Raw genomic sequence first — 22,362 nt, 5'->3', positions numbered from 1 at the left:
CCAAAATACATGGGAGCTCCGAGGGCAATCCACACCTAAACAAAAACAATTTCATACAGCCCAAGTGCAACAGTCTATGTGACATTTAAGTAGCAAATGGGGCTAACCATATGTAACAGTACATTCGATTAGATAGTCCATGTTTTAAAGTCTGTAGCTTTCTGCCACAACAACAAACATCTACAGTGTGTACTCAGCTGTCCAATTCCTCAGATAGCAGAATACATCAGATATTGTTAAATAAGCTATTTCATCTTTCAATATACTTTCAACTTATAATGAGGGTCATCCACATCTTGACAAGAACAGTTACATTTTTAACATTCACCAATCACCGTGCTATCCCGGTGGTCTCAGAATGATTTTGAAAGATTTCATAAATAACAAACAGGTCCAGACGACAGCCTAAGAGGCTTATTTTTAAAGGGAATCTCAAGTCAACAGTGTCTTTATCCCATTCCTCCTGGAAGAATCTCCCTATTCGTCAGCAGACAGAAGATCGTCATCATCGTCCTCCGGCTCCTCCTGCACCTGTCTGGCCATCTGTACGGCCTGTGGAGGGACAGTCCCCGCATCGATCTCCTCACACCACTTCTTCAGCTTGTCCAGCTCCTGTCTGCGAGTGATGATCGTCTTCTCCCTGTTGGCCACCATCTCCTCCAGGTACTGGTAGCGGAGCTTCTTGCGGGCCCGGCACTCCCGCGCGCTCTGTCGGCTTCTCTCTAACTTCGCCTTCATGTCGATCTTGGAGGGCTTCCGTCCACGTTTAGCCTGCTTCTTCACCTACAGGTTGATCAAATTTGCACGTCATCATGAGTTAATGAGGTCTCTGATGGTGTTCTTCTTCAAGGATACCCCAAAGTAACTGGTTAATAGAATTTTTTCATCAACCAGTGACTAGTTTTGACAGGTAAACACACATACCTCCAAATTTTCGATGGCTATCAGTCCATCATGATCACGGAGTGACCTAGATCTACGCAATTCTCGGCCTAGTTCTCGCAACTCTCGCGAGAACTAGGTCACTCCGTGATCATGATGGACTAGTCACTGATTGATGAAAAAATTCTATTAACTAGTTACCTATGTGACTAATGAATCTCCCCAAAGTAACTGTTATTAAAGAGACATCTTAACCTTCATTACTGTGAAGCTTTTTGATGACAGCTAACTGTTACATGTAACGTTACACAGTGACAAGGTCAATGTTTGTTAACATATGAACATCGATGCCAGAGTGACAGTATCATTAGGTTCCTTGGTAGCTAAGTAAATAATGCTAACACTTGAAAGGACTTGCTAACACTTGACGAGATCTGTGGGAGAAAAAACATGCTCCTTGACAATTTGACTGAGGAAGTGATGTGAAAATCAGGCCATCCACGACTAGCTAACATATGCCAGTTTTACGTAAACGTATTAAAAGGCAGGTGCCACATAGAAACCTGCTATAGAACAACCGGTGCCGCCATCTTGGATATGATGATGATGATCTGAGCAAAGCTTGGCTCATTAACGTACCACGTGACCTGGGAAAATCTCGACCCCAGGGTCGGTAGAACTAATGCCTTGCCTAGCTTGCAGACTGATCTGGGAAAGAGAGCGGGCTTTAGACATGCGCACTGGCTGTGTTTTCAATAATGGAGAAGACGTCCTACCGAATACAAAAAACCGGAGGTTTCTAGGACGAATTTCGGGTGAGATATGAATTTTTGAAAATTTTACAAGGCCATGAGGTGATGACTAATGATCTCAAGGATGTCTTGGAGTAATTAGTCTGTAATTAACTGCATAATTTTTTCTGGAACTAGCGGATTTTTGTGTGGGTTCCAGACACGTCATGGCGTGTTATTACATAGGAACTTTTTCTAGACGCGGCCGTAAATTTTTAGTCGCGAGCAATATGCATGGATTTTTGGCATGAAAAGTGCGCCTGAACTCTCTGTCCCAGGGGGCCTGGCATGTTATTGCATGGCCTAAAGTTTTCGAAGTAAGGCTTATTTCTAGACGCAGAAGCTTAAATAGCAGAAATGATCATTGTCTTAGTATAGCTTATATACCTGCATAGCATTATGATTGGCATGCTCTGAAGACATGAAAACTTTCTTAGCCAGGAAAGCCGCAAGTGATAAATAAATGTATATAGACCTTATCAAGTAACAAGTAAGTAGTATATAGAGGAAAGGAGACTGACAGGGCTGATAAATATGCTCTAAATAAAAGAATGTGTATATAGGTGATTTTAAACAAAGGGAAAAACTGAAGAGTTTTGCATCTTGTTTGATTATTAATAATATCAATAATATATATATATACATATATTTTTAATTCATTATGTATTCATCTCGACAAATGTTCAGTTCCCTCACGGTTCTGTGTTAGTTATTCTGCTGATTTCCATGAAAGACTGAAGACTATATAGCCTCATCCCATTCTACATAGTATGTTTATACTATGCAATAGCTTCCTTGAATTGTAACGTTAGAAGTTGCCATGTATTTTTAGAATACTGTTTTGAGCGGTAGATTAATCATTCTTTTTTGTCATCCTGGCAGGACTCCCAAGAGCAGCTGAAAGTTGAAGAGAACTGGGAACTGGCTGTCCCCTAGTACTAGTAGTAGTACCATGCCTGCTGTAGCATCCTCTCAGTCTACCTGACCACTGCATGAGGGTTCTGTTGTTGAGCCAAAAAACTATGTGGCTTAACTGAACAAAGTTCAACAGTTTCAAAATATGTTATTAAATGATATATCATAATTTATAGGCCACATTTGTGCAGCATTTATAAGATAACTTAAGAACATATAGTCTAGCTCTGATGCTTGTAGCCTTTTCCCCTTTGATGAGGGAAATACACCATAAAATGTTATTGTATACATTTTATTACAATATTATTTCAATGGCCACCAAATTAGCAACCCGAAACAATTCATTACTGATTGTTAGATACGTTTTCACGATTATCAATTTGTTTTATTGTTTTTATTGTGTAACTGTTGGTGTACAAAGACTATTCTATAGTGACTTTTATTATGATCACATGGATAGGACCACCATGAAGTAGACAATAGGTTCAATAACTTATACTAAAGTATCTAAAGTCATACTTCTTAAATGAAACGTCTGTACAGTGTTTTTATTCATGTCATAATAAATATATTTGACAAAATATTTAATGTCTCAATTATTGTTGCACTTTCTACTTAATTAACTATATATAATACAGTCAGTTCTCAGTCAGTGGTCTTAACATTTGCACCTTTATTTGGAAATTAGTAGACAAAAAATGTCAAATTAACAAGCAAACCATTTTCAAATGTATTTTTACACAAAAAGACTACCGGTAGTCTTTTTGTGTAAAAATACATTTGAAAATGGCTACCCTATTCTAAACAAAACTTTATTCAGGTGCGTATGTAATGCTTGCTACCATGCATCTGCTTGAATCTCGGGGCTAAAATCGCGTGATCTCGTGAGGTTTGACTGAATCTCGGGGCTAAAATCGCGAGATCTCGTGAGGTTTGACTGAATTCAAGATGGCCGCCATTCTCCATAGGTGAGATGCCGCAAGTTTCTATGTGGGTGCTTCAGTAAAAAAAACTTGGAATAACGAAAAGAATCTATAGTATTAGCGAAAGGAGCCTCTGAGTCCTAAGTGTTAAGAAACATTGAAAGTCTGAGCTGTCAGATGACAGGAAGGTGAAACTCGTCCGTAATTTCTGGTTAAATACCATGTCCTTTTAAAACAGTCCGACAGTGCACTTGTAAACATAGCGCTACTGGCTATTAAAGACATTGTAGGGTTAAAAACATCCTTTTGAGATACAAGCAAACAGTTTTTTCCTTGTTACCTTCCCATCTGCCGTCTTCTGAGTCTTATCCTTTGTATCTTCTGGACTTGAAGCTTCTGTCTTCATATTTGTGAGCTCCTACAAACCTCGAGCTGGTCAGCCTGTCGTCATCTTGTCTTCTTCCGAAATGTTTTGGTGTTACGTCATCACCCGTGACTCACCATGGAATATTCCAGACGGTGAAATCAACATTTTTACTAGAAATGTAAAATAAGATGAATTATCAAAAGAATTAAGTTGAGAATTAAAAGATATTCTCTCTTCAATGTGTAATGACAATATCTGTCAATTGTATTTTCTTAGTTAACAAATTTGAAAAGTGTATGATATTTTACACCCCTTTAAAAAAGTAAACTAGTTCATTGACCTCTGAGGTAATCTCCCATCATGCACCATTGCGCATGCGCGAAGCTGTAGCCTGTTTTCAGCTGTTTTTACCGATTTATACGAGATTTGACCCAAAATCTCCGGACAGCAAGCCGCCGGGGAGTAAACAACAATCGCAAGCTGTAGTCCAACAAAGGTGGGTTCTTTGTGGAAAATTACACCATTGTAGATGTCTCAAGGGTCTTCTAAATATGCCAAGGCAGCTGGTGATTTCTCTATCCTTATCACTGACATCATCGAATTGGGAAACCCTGGGAAATTGTTGACGTTGAACTTCTTAGCAAAGAAAAGTTATCGTCACGGATCTGAAATGCATGAGGTATCAAAACGAAGAGTTGATGTTGTCATTGATGAGATTTGCTTGTCGATCCGATGCTGAAATCACAAGGTCAAGGTGGATCATGAACTTGATGAAGGTAGGTGACAAGAAAAGGGGGTGGGGAACTTACAGTAGTCTTGTTCCTCTTTCTCTGCCGCGTCCATCATCTGTACTGTAGGGAAGTGGTCATCTAATAACGGGAACTGTTGACGTGTCTAGAACCACGTATTCCTGAACTACAAAATTTATGTGTGCAAATTCAGTTCTATTTCTAATGGGTTTATATAAGTAATAGTGCTACATTTGCTCATATGCAAGTTCAAATTTGTCAGGGTATGCAGCTTATACTTTTTAGTACAAATCCATGCATTTTGCCATGAGGTGGTTTACTGGGTATGCAATGAAAACAAGCAATGAAATTCATATTAACATAAAACAACACATACATATCATACCAGTACTCTTGATCAAAGATCCCGATTATGGTCTCGTTCCGGTATTACTCCGCCGGTGGACACTCAAACGTAGATCCTTCCAAAATATAAATGGGGCCCAGCATCGTGTGTTTATGTAGGTGATAAATTGCCTTTTATCGCCCCCATGTCATATCGAAGGATTTGAGATGAAAGGTTGTGTATTTCTGACAGGATCGGTTGGAAAAGTTTCGGCATTCGGGCGATTCTCGGACGTGTACGTTTGTTTGTCCTGAGTAATGCGGTAAGCGGGTCACTGAAGGAAAGCCCCACTTTCTGGATAGTTTTTCTGTGCAGTTATAGATATTATAAAAATCGATCCATCGGTCAGATTTTGAGGGTATTTTTTTGATTGATTACTGGATAAGTGCTCGTATAATAGAAATTAAAACATCTCCAGCAGAACGGTTTCTTTATTGGATTTTCGCCCATTAAAGTTGCATAATAATACGTTGTTTTCAATGAGAGAGCAAAAGTCCGGAATGAGACCTTATATGAGAGATTCTGTTGTTGATATATCCCTATGTTACATAACCAGCAAGCACCATGTCTAACAGAATAAAAGGGTTGCATTAATTATAAAGCAAGAGACTGGTAGATCAGGTCAGTATCAGGTACGTTGTTTCAGCTTGCATATGATGTTAATCAGAGTCCTTGGCACACATCAGGTCCCTCTCTCCTGTGTGTTTAGTGTCAGTGATGCAGTAAATGTTGATCATGAGCTTTAAAGAATTTTCTATTTTCAAAATCTACAATGCATACTGGCTAGGAAAAATGATCTTTGACGCATTCATGTATCACATTAGTGTCTCATTTAATAGTGACTGCTTGCAATTGATGAATGCAGCAAATCTGATGTATATAGTCTATATTTTATTTACTCTAGATTTATTTATTTATTTCTGTTGGTTCAGCTGACTTGCAGTAATAGTATATAGGCTGTTTTTTAAGTTTGGAATTGCTGCATGAAGGTTTGGGCTATTGCATATTGTCAGTCTTCAAATCAAAGTGTGGTTGTTGTTTTCTTACCTAATATCATTGACTTGAGGTGTGGTTCTCCTTGAACATTGGAGTAATGACTTGATGCCTGACCTAAGTTATAAAACTACAGTTGGTAAAACACCAGTGACAGTATCATATTCATACCAGTTGCAGTTGGTACAAACTGTACAGATAGAATCCCGGGTTGTATATATGTTGTATATATTTTGAATGTGGTTATTAGTTTGAGAAGAATGGAATTTTGAAAATGACTGCAATTTGGTATTTACTTATATATATATGAGCTTCTTCTGTATTTCTGGATTGATGTAGATTTTGCTACCAGGGTTATAAGCTCTTTTGTCCATGTCTGTTGTTTGTATACCAATAATTGTTACCTCAATTAATACAGCTGGGCTAGCAATCTACACTTTTAATTATTGAAAACAAATTAAAATTTTACAAAGCCTTCAGTAGAATAAGCATGGGAAAGGAAACTTGTGAGAAAAGAGGACAACGTTTTAAATTTGCTTGATTGACTAAGTAACTTATAAACTGTGTTGAGATCTGGTGCTTTGTTGGCGAGATATGAGCGTTAAAAGTTAATATAGTCCAACATAATGTAATTCAGCAGATAAATGGATGTTGTGCCCATTTGAGCATGTACAATCTATGTACTATGTTCGTCTGTGTTCATAAGAGCAAATATTGTACGGTCATGTCAAGCCTCTTATATCAGCCCATTGAAGTATTGATTATTCTGCATGTAGAATTAACTCCCCAAATAGTGGCTGACGTTCTTGTTAGTCTGCAGACCAGTACAAATTGCAGAAGTGATTTAACTTGACCGTTATCGTGTTTGTGACAATCTGTATAAGTTTGAGAGGTGGGCGTGTCTCTAAATGTCATCCAGTATTCCTGTCAGGAGTCGGAGAACAGCAGAGGTGGAGACATTGTTGTTAGCTTCAGGGTTGGGTCATGAATGTTGCATTAGATGGTGGGATGGAAGACTGGGTATGTAGGTTAGGGGTTAGTTACTTTGTAAATGTCGGGACAAGGGGATTGAACTACATGTAGCTAAAGGATATGATAGTAAGTGGTAAGTTTTAGTTTTAAGATTCGCAATCTAATGCAGTTTTGAACAATACGTACTGCATATATGTTGGTAGTTGCATTCCCAGTTTACTTCATCTCGAGGCAGTGATAATGTACTTGCTGATGTTAATGTAGCGTGTGCCAGAGTGATAAATGTGTCTGTGTCTATGCTGTCTGAGTCCTTGGCCCTTTACGTAAAATGTTAATTTGAGTAAGGGCAAGGGATTTGCAGGAGAAGAGCAGTTAGCAGAATTAAGGACTAAAAATAAGACTTTAGAACTAAAAAAAAGAGAAGGAACACCATGGCCTCTGGGGTAAATTTGGGGTAAGTCCCAGCTTATTAAGTGTTGTTAGTTAAAGTTTAGTTTATCCATACCATGGGCCTATCTCCAATATGACTGATCCAATATAAGATTTCAGACAATGTGTGATGCAGAACACAGACTGCTCCCAGTCCTAGTTACTTTGTCTAATTGCTGATTCTGAGTTGATTTTGATGTTAAGTTGTTTCTAATCTTATCTTCTTTAGTGTCTCAAGGATGAACTATGGAGGACAACAAGAGTTCTAATGACTCCCTGTCTGCAGAGGAGTACGTTCTAGTCCCTACCCCAGAACATACTGAACAAAACATGGAGGCTGCTGGGAAGTCAAGTGAGGAGCTTGGGTTGAAGGTAAATTTAACTTACCAAATTTGCAGGACAAATTTATGTTTTTGATTATCATTATCATTACCTGCAGCCATAGGAACAAACCTCTTGCAGTTGCTATCAGTCTTTCTTCCATTTGTTCCACTATGCCTTGCTTTGTATTGCAATTGAATTTAAGCGTACATGTATTTGATTTTTTTTTGTTATGAAATCATTGAAAGTTCAGTGAAGGAAAGATGAGTAAGAAAGAGTAAGAAAGCAAGAAAGGTCATTTTCTCTGTTTCCAACTCAGATTTGTGGGAATGGAAATGAGGAAGAGCTGCAGCAGCACCTGGAAGAGGTGCTGAGCGACCAATCAGAAGACGATGGCTCCGTGCCGAGCAACATCGAGAACCGACAGCGAGCCAGGATGGCGTCTGGGAACAGCGAGGCTTCCGACACGACGGAGACTCTCAGCAATCGTCCTCGAGCTGAGACGGACTCAGCCACCAAGAGTGAGAGTGGGGTTGAGCTGGAAGGGGGTGAGAAGGCAGGAAAAGAAGGTAAATGATTATGATTCTTTGATTGTGATTGTGCCCTTGATTGGTCATATGATCATATCATCTGTCAACATGAATCATAAGAGTGTGAGCATTAACATTTAAATGTTTGTACTAGGCAACAACGAGCATTGTAAGACTCATGGTAACATTTTGATTTGCATTCTGAATATTCACATTGCATACCATAGCTACTTAAAATATGTAAAGATATGGGAGACCTATGGTGAATTCTTAATAAGACGGTTGCAAACCAGAGATATATAAAATTGGATGGGACTGTTTTCATGTGGCATATGGCTGGAGGTGGCTGGTTGTGCCAGGTGTTTGACCAGCCAGGTTTGACTGTAATAAGCCTGCCCAACAGCTGATTGTTCCTTCTTGTACCGTCCCTGCCACAGCTCGTGCACGCTCCACATCAGAGCCCCCCACCCCTGGGGCAGACGAGGAGTGCGTGATCTTTAACGGCGTGACGTACCTGGGCTGTTCCGCCGTGAACGCCCCCCGCAGCGAGATGGAGGCTCAGCGCTGCATGTCCATCCTGCGGGAGTCATCCCAGATGTCCATAGACGTGGTGCTGTCTGTGCCCACCACCTCGGAGGGAACTGTCAGGTGGGTGGACATGAAGGTCCTGGGTTTGATTCCCAGTCATCCTGTCATAGCACTCTTGTGACTTATCGTGTTGATCATGATAATAGCACTTCTGGAAGTTTTAGGCCTGGCAGACATTTTGTAGACCATGCTTGTCTGTCAGGAAGGTCATATTTGAAGTGGGAAGCAGATTGTCCACATGTACAGTACGTTTATATAGAATTAATAGAACATGTGCTATTACTGTGTGTCAATAACCGGTTGTTGCCCTAGAGTCAACATCAAGATACAAAATGTACAATCTGGCACTTTTGCTATAAAGTTTCCACAATGGGCCTTTGTGGTCACCTAGCAGAATTGATCTAAAGTGCAGCTGCTGTAGTTCTCTGACTAACCCAAACCCAAACATTGTGCTTCCAGAGTGCTGGAGCCGGACGGTGCGGAGATTGCGCACTACCGCGTCCACCGCATCCTGTTCTGCTGCCGTGGGAAGCAGGAGACGAGGGAGAAGGACTGCTTTGCCTTCACCAGTAGCCATGGCAACTCGGACCTGTTCCAGTGCCACGTGTACAGGTGCCAGCTGCTGGAAGCTGTAAGTTTTAGTAACAATTTTTCACTGTTTTGTGGAGTTTGCCATGGTAAAGCTTTTTCAGGTATGATGACTTGCTGTTGTTGTTTGTATCTGCGGGTATTTTGAAGGCTGGTGCCTACCAGGATGTCAGTAGATTGGATCTAAAAATTGATGTTTATATAAGCAGATCAAATCACTTGTTTTGCAAATTACTGCTTTTTGCCTACCACTGCGTCACCGTGACATTATTGGGATAACTCGTATATGTCCAGCCCACTTTAGATGTGTCTCCTTTGTAGTTATGTGTTTGAGATGGCCCATCTGTCATTTATAGTGGGAAGTAACAGGACAGACTATCAAGTACCACAAGATGACTCAGACTGGAGCAACTTAGCTGCCACTTATAGGGTAGTTTCATGATGATTGAAAGGTACAATTTTTGTATAGCATTTTTAAAAAAACATATTGGTTGTGCCCTTTAGGTGTAAATTGGTTAAAAAGTTATTTCAAGCTATGTTTTTAAGTGACAACTAAGTATATTGAGAAAGCAAGCAGGTGTAGAATGTGAATTGACAGTCTAAAATTGTTCATACCATGTCTTGAGAGTTCATCAGTGATGGTGGAAATCATTCTGAAACAAAGTTGAACAGTACCGTGATTTTCAAAAATTGGACTCAAAAAGTTCATGACATGTGAGTCAAATTTTTGTGTTGGAAATTACGCTTTACATTTAAATGTTGCTTCATATTCATTCCTTGCAAGCAAATCAACTTAAAAATGACAAAGCGTTGTCATACTTCTGGCTGGAATTTATCACAAACCAAGTAATAGCATTAGTTTGCCTTAAGCCTGTCTAAGTGATAGTCACACGAATGTGTCGAGTATCACTCCAAGTCAGTAATTAGTCACACGTATGTGTCGAGTATCACTCCAGCTCAGTAATTAGGTGCCAGAAAAGCCCTGTTGAGTAGAAAATGGATCACATATGAAATTCAGATTGGACTACAGGTAACACGTTCCATATTACATGTTCTGTATCCAAATGTCTGTGTCAGATCTACTGTTTAAGTATAAACTACATTTGTATATGGTTTTTAGTTGTGTGTGAATATCTAAGGTTTTTGTGTGTTGGAAGTTATCTATATTGCTGCAGCAACCTACAGTATCTTTGGAGACTAATACAGTGTAGATATCATATATAACTGTCTGATTAGTTACCTTTGCCAGAATGGCTAAGGTTATGTTTTAGGCTTGTGAGTCTGTGTGTCTGTGTGTCTGTGTGTGTGTGTGTCTGTTAACAGCATAACTCGAGAAGCCTTTGATGTATCCCGATTATATTTGGTAGGTGGGTAGGGGTCGGGAAAACAAAGGTCAAGTTTGATAATGGGCCCCCTAGCGGCTTGCTAAGGTACTGCAGCAGAACCTCAATTTTTGATATCTCGTGTTCTGGACATGCTGTGGTTATGATTTTTTAGTGGTAGATAGCCCTTGGGGCAGAGAGTAAGTGCCGTAAGTTTGGACCCCCTAGCGGCTTGTTTGGAACTGCAGTCACCGATTTCCTTTCAAACTTTGGACGAGAATAACTGGAGAACGTGTTGATGGATCGTCATGATTTTTGGTATGTAGATAGCCCAGGTAACAATGTACATAATGGAATACTGATTATGCAAATCAGCAACTAATTTGCATAATTAATGAGGAAAGTTTATAAATCCACTGCATTTCACGATAGGACTTTCAAACTTGTCACATATATAGATGAGAAAGAGAGAAATATCAATGCATATTAATTATGCAAATGAGGCCTCATTTGCATAATTAATGAGAAAATATGAACGTGTTGACGGATCGTCATGATTTTTGGTATGTAGATAGCCGAAGGGAAGACTTACATGATGGAATTCTAATTGTGCAAATCGACAGCTAATTTGCATAATTAATGAGGAAAGTTTGTAAATCCACTGCATTCCTTTATAGGACTTTTAAACTTGTCACATTTGTAGCTGAGAAAGAAAGAAATATCAATACATTATTAATTATGCAGATGATGATCTCATTTGCATAATTAATGGGAAAATATGAACGTGTTGACGGATCGTCATGATTTTTGGTATGTAGATAGCCTAAGTAAAAACTTACACAATGAGATACTAGTTATGTTATGTAAATTAACAGCTAATTTGCATAATTAATGACGGAAGTTGATAAATCCACTGCATTCAGTGATAGGACTTTCAAATTTGTCACATATGTAACTGAAAAAGATGGCAGAGAGTAAGAGGTGTATGTTTGGGTCCGCTAACGTCTTTCCTTGAACTGCAGGAGCCGGTTTCAATAAGGATGAAAGTATCATCATGATTTTGGGTATGCTGATAACTTAAGTGATGCTTGATAAAATTTAACATTATTATGTAAATAGGGATCTAATTTGTATGAGCAATGGGAACCAACTCCAGGCATATAAAATAAAATGTAATGAGTAACACATTCTACATAACAAACCTGGTTTATTTGGCAAAGGTATGTGTTCGTGGAACTCTAGTTAATCATATTTTCTTTGGAAGGAGATTTCAAGATTTGAAGTAAAGACAGTTTGGTATTGTTTTGATATTTGAGGATTAATCTCTGTTTTTCTCAGGATTCTCATGTTTCACATATTGGCACATTGACATCAGAATGACATGATTTGGCACCAACTCACATGTCTTGTCACAGACAGGTTTGCTACCCTTAACTGCACCTGTAGTGGATAGACATGACCTTTCACCAAAGGTTTGAAATGGTTTGATGTCAAGAACACTTGCTTTTCAGTTACAAAGGACGTTTTGATTATCTAACTGCCAAGAGCTGCCTTTAGGTTAAATGTACAGTTACTTAGGAACTTAATTAAGGCAGCCTGTTTTGTAGGAACATGTATAAGGAGGTAATGATAAGTTGTGATGCCTCATGGACTGACCTTTGGCACTTAGAACAGTGGAGTTGGATGAAACAAAGGTAATTTTTTGTGTGGTCCGAGCCAATGACATTTGCAAGTATAGGTAAGATCATGGTTGGTTTGGGGTTTGGTAAATCTGATGGACCTACACAACACATTAACAATGTTGTTATGATGACAAAAGGAAATTATTCAGTGTGCTAGGGGTTACCAGAGCCAACTGGAGGTCCTGTGCCGAGAATAGAACACCCTTAAGAGACATGTCTACAGATGCCATGCATCAACCATTGATTCCTGCAAGAGATTGATTGATTGATGGATATGTTAATTGATTGATTGATTGCATGAAGACATTGATATCTATTAATTGGCTTCCAGGTTCCCAAGATCATGTTCAGCTTTGCCCGAGCCTTCAAGGCCGTCCCCAAGTCTCCCCGCAGCTTGAGCATGTATGAACCAGGCGGGGACGATGAGGATCTGTTTCGTTTTGATGTTACCCTGGAGATCAAAGAGGATGATGGGAGAGCGACCTACAGTACTGTGCCTCGGGTAAGTTTTTTTTTTAAATTCAGTTTTACCACATTTGTGGAAGGATTGACTTAACAGGTGACTATCAACTTTGCAAGATATCAACCGGAAATGGTCTGAAAAAGGTTATTACCTTTACCTTTTTATCTGCTGCCTAAACCAGTAACCAGCACATAGTCATTATAAAGGACAACAAGTGTTATTGCAAAGTATTTGTGGGAAAGGCAAGTTACCTAGAACTGTATGTTGTGCATGTACTTAATAATCCTCTTTGTATGTATTCAGGACAAGCAATTCTTCAAGCTGAGGAAAGATCTTCAGAAGAAGATCAACATCAATGTCCAGCAGATGACAAACGAGGATCTCACCATTGAGCGGTGAGAAAAATGTTGATATCATTGTCAAGTTTAAGACATTCTCCTCCGCAGAGCCTCTACCACAGCCTATACAACACTTGTATACCTTGGAGAGGCTCTGAAAACTGGGCTGAGATTTCCACATTTTTGTATATGGCCTCTAACCAGCTGTCAGACAATCAGGGAACCCCCTCAATGTTTTATTTTGGTAATCTGATTCTACGATTGGCAAACAGCTAGTTAGAGACCATACCCACATTTTTTACTACCTTCAGAACCATTCTTTGGCAGCAAGTACAAGCCGAGAATAAGAATTTGCCATATTTTGTTAATACAGTACATTGTATATTATGATATTTGTTTTTTTACCTATATACCCCTGCAGGTGTTTTGGACTGCTGCTGTGTCCAGGCAGGAACGTGAAGCACAGCGACATGCACCTGTTGGACATGGTGAGCCCGGTCCACTCTTCAGCTGTACCTGTCACTGATAAGATTGGATGGGGGGTAGGGACATACAGTCAGGTCTGTCATGGTGCTGTGTGAGAGGTGCTGTAGGGTTCATGTAGGGACACACGGTCAGGTCTGTTATGGTGCTGGGTGAGAGGTGCTGTAGGGTTCATGTAGGGACACACGGTCAGGTCTGTTATGGTGCTGGGTGAGAGGTGCTGTAGGGTTCATGTAGGGACACACGGTCAGGTCTGTTATGGTGCTGGGTGAGAGGTGCTGTAGGGTTCATGTAGGGACACACGGTCAGGTCTGTTATGGTGCTGGGTGAGAGGTGCTGTAGGGTTCATGTAGGGACACACAGTCAGGTCTGTTATGGTGCTGGGTGAGAGGTGCTGTAGGGTTCATGTAGGGACACACAGTCAGGTCTGTCATGGTGCTGGGTGAGAGGTGCTGTAGGGTTCATGTAGGGACACACAGTCAGGTCTGTTATGGTGCTGAGTGAGAGGTGCAGGAAGTTTCATGTACACTGTAGGGTTCATGTAGGGACACATTGTCAGGTTTGTCATGGTGGTAGGTGAGAGGTGCCACAAGTTAAGAGAGAAGTGGTCAGGTCTGTTAAGGTGCTGGGTGAGAGGTGCTATACGGTTTGTGGTTTTTAGGGAGACAGAGTCAGGTCTACTGTACATGTGTAATGCTTGATGAGAGGTGGAGTAAGGTTCCAGGTTGTAGAGAGATTGAGACAAAGCAGCACATGGTGAAAAGTGTGGTAGGGTTCAAGTGTTCTAGGGAATGCTACTGTTACCAAAGTTGGTGGTAGTTGGGTAATACTAATAGGTGACAAAATATGAAACAGCAAACCTGGTGGCTGTTGCATAATTTTTTTGAAGAGTGTAGTTAAGAGGCTATGGTGTACTTACTACCTACAATATACTTCTGAAGGCCTACCACAGCTATATCTGGAATGTCATAGAATTTCTAGAAGTAAGGAGGTACATGTACAGCCATATCTGCTGCTTCATTTGTTAACAACACAATAATAATACTTAAGAACTAATGGGAAAAACATTCTGGAAAAAGAAATCAAGACAAAAATATTTTATTTCGAATGCTTTGTCATGTCATTCATTTCAGTCAGTAGTGTTAGGCAAAGTTGTGTTCCAATGGAAAGAATTGTACAGGTAGGCAAAATATCAACAGCACAGAGACCCAGGAAGAAATCAAGCCAACAGTTCAGTCTTTTAACTGATGTTGTAATTGTAGAGTTAGGTAAATATTGCATTGCACTCTGAAATAAACCTTAATAATTTTCCACCACAATGTCTGCATGGAGACTACTCCATACAGCAAAAGTACATGTATGATGACTAACATGTATCATTTCCCAGGACTCGATGGGGAACAGTGCAGATGGCAAGTCTTACCTCATCTCTGGCAACTGGAATCCCTCCGACCCACAGTTTGTGGTGCTCAACACTGAGACTCCAAAAAGTAAGGCTACATACCTGTACATGTCTTATGGTAGCATTATTATACACTCAGTTCTGTACTTACAGTTTGCTAGAAAAAGATGTGTAAGAAACCGTGACATCTCCCATTGGTTTGTACCCCAGGCCTATACTTATCAACAACTTCTGTGAGTTCTTAACATGCCTGAGGTGTGCCTTTTATTAAAGAATGAAAGTCACTTTGCTTTCTGTTTCCTCCTATGGATTGCAATCCCAATAAGGGTAGTATACCAACAGATAAAACTGAATTTGAACCCCCATACATGATCCAAAATGATAAACACTAGGCCATATTACTCTCTTGTCTGGCATACAAGATTACAGTATCTGTGAATAATGTCATCAGGCTGGTAAATGACTGAATGACAAAGTTCTCTGTCCAAAACTCAAGAATTACAACAGCCGACATTTTGGTGGCTGTCACCTTTCTGGGGGCAATAATGATTGGTTCTACTTTGCACTACAAGTGTTTTTCCTTTGTTCAACAAATCCCAAGTAATGTCTTTTGATAGAAAATAGACAAGTTCAAGACTTTGATGTTTAACCGCTCTCTTTTCATGATTGTGATTTTGTTTAATATCCAGGCTTTTTTTTCAAAATATGCACCAGCCAGCTTTTTTCAAAAGCTTTCTTGTTACCTCTATATCAGAATCTTACCCACAATACTGCTCTGTTTCCTGCAGACACGCGGGTGTTCATGACCATCGCCATTGACCTTGTGATCACGGGGATCCAGGAGCCGGTACGGTTTGTCGTGGAGACCAAGGCTCAGATCTACCCCGCCAGCGAGCGCTTCTGGTACTTCAGTAAGAAGACTTTTCACGAACAGTACAACCTGAGGCTCAAGCAGGTGAGACCAAAGGACCATAATGATTATACTTTTGAACCATTTGTTTTAATGGTCTTGAACAAAAATAAGTGATGGACCAGCTTGTGTCAGACAAACCTGTATAGCTTTTAGTAAACATATTTTACATCCTTTGAAGTGAACTGTATTTTCTTTTATGGTCTTCAAATGAATTTACTTGTAAGGTGAGACCAGAGTACCACAATGCAGGGCTGTCTCCAGGACCACTCATTCTGTCCTTTGACTCTTGGGGCAAGAAATATTTTCCCTCCCATAAAGATGAACTTCATGACTTGAAATTGATGAAATGTGTTTTTGTAGGCTAAGATATTATATAAAATGACAGATTGAGCAACGTAAATGAACATCTTGGGTCGATGAGTGGGACTGGAAAAAATTAAGAGCCCTGCCATTATGATTATACTTTTGAGCCATTTTTTTATGGTCTTGAACAGCTGGTGTCAGACCTCCCTGTATAGCTGTTATGTAATACACCATTTGGATAACTGTATTTTCTGTTTTTGATCCTCAAATACTTACAAATGAATCTTGGCAGACATACATTGTATAGATTTTGACAGCACCTGCGGTTATGGACAAAATAATTGGATGGAAATTTTTGAAGACAATGGAAGAAACCATGTACATCATTCTGTACAATCATCCTGACAAGATGATGATGAAGTTATGTAAGCCTTCTAGTTCACTTCTGTGATCTGTGATCTGAAAACAACATAATTCTACAGCTATAAGATATGCTCGGATTCAAACCCAGGGACACATGTACAGTTAGCCATAGTGTTGTCCTGTTACAATGTTAATGAAATAAGAATTGATTTTTGTTGTAGATTGAAGGAAGCAGTCCAAATGAAAAGCTTTATGAAGTCCTGAGCCTGGAGAGTCAGTCAGAGATTGACAGAAAAAAAGCGAGCATGAATCTTCCGCTGTCTCCAGCGCGTAGCCCGCCTGCCGTCACTCAAACCTCTCCTACCCCTGCCACCCCCGCCATTGAAGAGGAAGATGGTAGGTTCCATTTTAATCTCAGTGTTTGTACATTGTGAATTGATGTGAAATGAAGATTCGTACTTTGCCTTGACAGTTGCTAAGCTATAAAAAATAGGAAAAGTATATTTCCAAAGAAGACTCAGACATAATCTCTGAATTACCTTATTGAAAATTACTTATTTGGATGGAATAGGTCTCCTTGACTTTTGCATTGGTCAAATGTATTAACGATATTGAGGTAAGTTGGTGTGTGTGTATGTGCATGCATGTGTGTGTGTGTATGTATGTGTGTGTGTGTGTGTGTGTGTGTGTGTGTGTGTTTGTGTGTGTTTGTGTGTATTTGTAAGGGCTTAGTCAGTGTTGACAGACATTAGTCGGTTTAAAAGAATCCCCCAAATTTCCCTCAGACAAGTGATGAGACACAACAGTTTGAGTTGCAGCTGCTACTCATCAATGTTCCTCACAGCCAAAACTCACTGCCCTCCCACGTGTGTAGGTCAGCGTTACAAAGGCAGATGGATAGGTGGTGTCCAGTGTACGTCAACATGTGCAGTCAGTCTTACAATGATTTTGTGTGTAAAGAATACTAATCATGGCTTTTTGCTGCATAACATTGGCTCAGTGTCAAGACCGTTCCAGATTGAAAGTACAGGGAACGATAGTTATCTTCATAATCATCTTTTCAAGAGATGCAATTTACAACTGCCAGAGTAGAAATCAAAACGGAAATATGGAAGTATTTCTTGACATATTCTCTTCCATTTTGATTACATGAGAGCACGTTGAATGGGAAAGAAGACATCAGACCCAAATCATATTGGATTTTGTCTTGTCTTGGCGTGAGGCATTCAGAATGCTAAATCAGTTAGGGAGGCGAAGCATGTTGAACTTGGGACAGCTATTTCAGTGTAAATGCCTCCAGCTGCATGTAGACACCATGAATCAGGAAACTGTCGTCTATACACAAGAGCAGACTACAGTTCTTGAATATTCTAAAGGTATGTTTTTACAATGTCAGGACTCTTGAAATATTCTCTGTCACTGTAAAATCAAATGTTCTGATTTTCAAGGTGACCTTTGTGATTCTTTTAGGATTTGTTACCTCCCACTCGGTACATGTATGTGCAATATCACACTGAGGATAGCATCTTGTAGTTGAAGATGACTATCATGATAATATCATGAATTTCACACTGGGATATAGAAGTCTACATCAAACATGTATGACGTTATGATTAGGAAAAAATCCCTATCATTATAGTAATTGATTTCTTATATATAACTGCATCAACCTTCTATGTAGCCTGTAATTGAATCAGAATTGTGGAGGCATGGCACGTCCAAAATTACGTGTACAATCATGTGTTATAGGAAAAATGATTTGTTCTGTGCCCATTTTATGATTATCAAGGAACAGAAGAGAAGTAATGAAAAGGCTGAGGATAGAGAAATAGCTGAAGTTATATTGTACTGTACATATGCTTGTATATAACACAAAATACTTCGAGATTGTTACTGTCTGTTATTGATTAGCACTTGTTACATGTAGACCGTTGTGACACTGACAAGTAAGATGATAAGAATGCAACTGGCTACTCACTATCACATGAGACATTTCTACTGAAATTGTAGTTCTAATCAAATTGGAGGAGCTGAAATAGATATTTGGAAATTTCTGGATGCCTGGTGATTGATGTAGAAGCAAAGGAAGAAAAATGGGAAAGTGAGGTTCAAGAAATTAATTTCTCTATGATCTACAAATTCTGATGAAGCTAATTACAGAGAAGAATAGAATACAGTTGTATTTGTACATTTGACAGAGCTATAAAGGTATTAACCTACATGTAACCTTTCCTGACATGTGTTAAAAGCACCCAACACAATTTTAGAGCATTCAAATTGGAAATATTCTGGATTAGTCAATCGGTACGGTATCAACATTTACTTCACCATACTAGCACATTTGTGTCATTATATTGTTCTTTGAGTGTTTTAAAAAGAATGCGCAAAACAAAACATTCTGCAACGGAACCCCTTTATTTATTGTATTAAGCCCCACAATAAATCAGCACAGGACCAAGCCACCAGAGGTTTCCCATCTGCAGTTTTTGTTAAGGACATGTGTAACTGAAATTGGAATGACCATCCTGATCTAAAATTTTCTGATGGATCCTAGGCATACTTATCATCATACTGGTTTATTTGTTCTGACACACACTTCACGGGACAGGTAGCATGGTGACTATCACAACCCTGAATTGTGCTGCCGTGTTACATCAGTTGTTAAAAACAGGAAACGATTGTTAAAACTAGTATATGCACAATTATAAACACCCTGTCCTTGGTGCTGAAAACAAATGTTGTGATTGTATGTTTAAAAAAATGACCACTAGTTGCCTTCGCCAAAAAGGGTATGTTTTCGGTTATTCCATTGGGTGATGGGTCTCTATGTAGGTCAACAGCATATAGCTCTAGAAATTGTGGAAGGAACTTTGTGATTTTTGGTAGGTTTGTAGCGGTTGTGGAAAGGAAGGCCAGGTTCAAAAATGGTTTACCTGGCATTTTCCTACGGTACTGTTCAAGACAACGCTCTTCAGTTCCTCATTCTTCAGCCTAACGTGTAGTTTTCCTTCCTCTTCAGAAAACGACGAGCCCCTGCTGAGTGGTTCGGGTGATGTGAGTAAGGAGTGTGAAGGTGATATCCTGGAGACGTGGGGAGACATGCTGGCCAAGTGGAGACAGAACCTCAGCACCCGCCCCAAACAGCTGCACCAGCTCTGCAGGAAGGTGAGGAATTCTCTTTTGGCTCTGTGTTCCTGTGTGAGAAATTGTCTACACTATCTGTTTCATATTCTAAGAACAGAGCTCTTGGCTTGTATTTTGGTAATTTGTAATTTGACGTGCTGGTCGGACTCCGTTGCGCCGGACTCTGTCGCGCCGGACTCTGTCGCGCCAGACTCTGGCGTGCCTGGTGAACCAAGCCAACCCACCCACCCCTTTCATTTCCAACAGAGAAAGTGCTCTTGGTGCTTTTTGTTGCACATTTCATGATAGAAGAAACTTTTTTGCTGGTTAAAATCATTGATTCGAGCCAGCTTATTTAGAAAACAACAAAATTTTGTTTGCCTTTCTAACATTTGATAACTTTTGACAACAGTCAGTCCTCTTGATTATAAGCTTTCAATGAAGCAATCTAACATAAATGATTCTAATCCTCATGGAATTGTAAAAGCATAAATCTCACCTTTATGAATATAAGCCCATGAAAATTAACCTGAAGTACTTTTGATAGTTTGTGTAAGTCTTGTTGGAATAGTGTTGATGAGTTTCCCATGTTCTCCTGTAGGGTGTACCCGAGGCCCTGCGAGGGGAGGTGTGGCAGTTATTGGCTGGTTGCCATGAGAACGGAACACAGATGATGGAGAACTACAGGGTGCTCATCACTAAGGTACAGCTCACACTTCTGTTTTAGTTTGTAAGTCTTGAGTGAAGAGTGCCTCTGTGTGAAGAGTTTTAGGCTTTACGGTATGTGGCCATATGTAAAATGGTCTTATATTTATAACCCTATCATGAGCTCAACACAATGAGCCAACGTCATGGCTTTGCAGTTCAGCGCAATGGGCCATGATTAGGAGTCATTTTAAACTCCCACTAAATACAGTGTCCAATAGAACTTTGTCTTTCTTAGCCTGGTTACCAACCCCAGCCCGACCTCAAGTATCTATCGTGCAGGGGTCTGGCAGGATGGCATAGGCCGGGTTCTCAATTTTGCACCTTATAGTGGGCAAAAAACTCCACCAATAGAACAGCAGCAGGATCAGCAGGAGGTACTACACCCCTACCATGATTGGTTAATGACCCTCAACTGTATTTTTTGAATCCATAACAGTGGCCACCAAATACCTGATTCGCTACTGTGATAGCCTGCTGACCAACTGTGGTGTGTTGTAGCTGGCTACCTGTGGTGTGAGTGGTCATAAATCCTAGGTTCTCCTCCCTCTGAGCAAGGGCCTTCGAGAACATTTCTACAGCCATCCTGCCAGACCCCAACACGAAAGATATTTTTGAGGTTGGGGTATGGTATCCAGGCTATGTCTTTCTCTGCTGGAAGTGATAATTGTGAGGTAGATTTGTCTGGGTTCAGATTTCTCCTTTTACGACAAGCCTACATTTTCGACAACATGGCTGCCTGGTCAATGACCCAAAGTATTGGGTTAACCATCCTCAGAAAGGCATACTGACTTTCCAAAGTTTTCCACTGTTTATTGGATCTCCCAGTGCCCTGAGAACCCTTGAAGCTGTGCGGATGTCAGACAAGGTTGCCTCTGTCCTTGGTGCTGAATCCACATTTGTTGACATTTGTTCATCAATGTTGGTTGGCATTGTTTGTTGTGCTAAGTTGCTGTTCTCAAAGTAATTTGGGGAAGTGGTGTGCTATTCTTAGTATTCTCTGTAAATGAGACAAACTTTAGGATTAGATACTTTGCAGGCAGGCTGCAGTTTTCTTATTGATCACAAGGCGGTGCTGTGACCCTTCCTACTTGTTTCTACCAGTTGAGTCATTCAATGATTTGTATTCATATGGATTTTTGTACAGTCTTCTGCAACTACTAGCTTTTGAGTTACAGTACAATGAAGATGATTTGCATTGAAGATTATTTGCAATGTTTGATATAAAGTTGCAATTAGATAGAGGTATACTGCAGTTTTCTTTTAAATCACTAGATGGTGCTTGTAGCTTGATGTCCTACCTTACTTCTTTCAACAAGTTGAACTTTTTATCAGTCAGTATTCTGGAAGCATCCTCAGATATTCCCTTTCCCTTGTTTGTAAAACTCATAAATTGTTATTCTTATTGCATTCCAGTTTGTATTCTTTAGATTCTGTTCTGTTGTATAAACCAGCCCCCCAAAACTTAGCTGTGTGGACCAACAAATAGTCTGGAAATTTAATGAATAAAGATATTTAGAGGAAATTGAGCTGAGCTGTGCCTGTTTTTGATATTGAACTTTCCCATGTGGAAATAACTTCCTGAAGCAATTAGTCATATCTATTACTGGTATGACTGGTAGTGTTATACTAACAGATGGAATGTACCCCATTTTTTATAACAGTTTGTGGCATGTGTCTGCTTTGTTAGAAATGTATTCTTACCGGTAATACATACTTTGCCATCATTTGGTCTTCAGAATACAAACACATGTACTGGAAACATGTTATTTTGTAGTGGTGTAGATTATTCTCCAGCTAATAAGTTTACCAATACAGGACTGGTCAAGCAT

General features: G+C 39.8%; 2 protein-coding genes and 1 long non-coding RNA gene across 4 annotated transcripts in view; 2 read left to right on the top strand and 1 right to left on the bottom strand.

Moving 5' to 3' along the window:
* Positions 1 to 378: 378 nt before the first annotated feature.
* On the bottom strand, positions 379 to 4,029 carry LOC118421350 (cAMP-responsive element-binding protein-like 2). The gene is made up of 2 exons (XM_035828611.1): positions 3,852 to 4,029; positions 379 to 783 (listed from the first exon to the last, which is right to left on the bottom strand). The coding sequence occupies exons 1-2, from the start codon at positions 3,915 to 3,917 to the stop codon at positions 478 to 480; spliced, it is 372 nt and encodes a 123-aa protein (XP_035684504.1). The 5' UTR covers positions 3,918 to 4,029; the 3' UTR covers positions 379 to 477.
* LOC118421357 lies at positions 1,452 to 3,171 on the top strand. Its single transcript, XR_004831825.1, has 2 exons — positions 1,452 to 1,697; positions 2,556 to 3,171. It is a non-coding gene; the product is annotated as an uncharacterized LOC118421357 (long non-coding RNA).
* Positions 4,030 to 4,204: 175 nt separating the features above from the next.
* The window catches only part of LOC118421314 (rab GTPase-activating protein 1-like), a 105,938-nt gene continuing 87,780 nt past the window's right edge, over positions 4,205 to 22,362 (top strand). For both annotated transcript variants that reach the window (XM_035828559.1, XM_035828558.1), the window contains exons 1-13: positions 4,205 to 4,374; positions 7,636 to 7,778; positions 8,047 to 8,296; positions 8,695 to 8,905; positions 9,305 to 9,476; positions 12,769 to 12,939; positions 13,204 to 13,295; positions 13,660 to 13,726; positions 15,109 to 15,211; positions 15,912 to 16,078; positions 16,924 to 17,098; positions 19,722 to 19,867; positions 20,427 to 20,528. In XM_035828559.1, the coding sequence (XP_035684452.1) occupies positions 7,653 to 7,778; positions 8,047 to 8,296; positions 8,695 to 8,905; positions 9,305 to 9,476; positions 12,769 to 12,939; positions 13,204 to 13,295; positions 13,660 to 13,726; positions 15,109 to 15,211; positions 15,912 to 16,078; positions 16,924 to 17,098; positions 19,722 to 19,867; positions 20,427 to 20,528 (1,782 nt within the window). In that variant the 5' untranslated portion in view covers positions 4,205 to 4,374; positions 7,636 to 7,652. The remainder of the gene's footprint in view (positions 4,375 to 7,635; positions 7,779 to 8,046; positions 8,297 to 8,694; positions 8,906 to 9,304; positions 9,477 to 12,768; positions 12,940 to 13,203; positions 13,296 to 13,659; positions 13,727 to 15,108; positions 15,212 to 15,911; positions 16,079 to 16,923; positions 17,099 to 19,721; positions 19,868 to 20,426; positions 20,529 to 22,362) is intronic.

This window comes from Branchiostoma floridae, chromosome 8 (assembly GCF_000003815.2).
Source record: "Branchiostoma floridae strain S238N-H82 chromosome 8, Bfl_VNyyK, whole genome shotgun sequence".
Taxonomy (NCBI): Eukaryota; Metazoa; Chordata; class Leptocardii; order Amphioxiformes; family Branchiostomatidae; genus Branchiostoma; species Branchiostoma floridae.
Note: the sequence above shows the minus strand (reverse complement) of the source record. Positions and strands in the feature narration are given on the sequence as shown.

What these genes read in the sequence shown, in the direction of transcription:
- LOC118421350 (XM_035828611.1), bottom strand. Translation starts at nt 3,917, where the DNA reads ATGAAGACAGAAGCTTCAAGTCCAGAAGATACAAAGGATAAGACTCAG. An exon ending in AGAAGACGGCAGATGGGAAG is followed by an intron (nt 784 to 3,851) that starts GTAACAAGGAAA and finishes ATCAACCTGTAG; the next exon opens with GTGAAGAAGCAGGCTAAACG.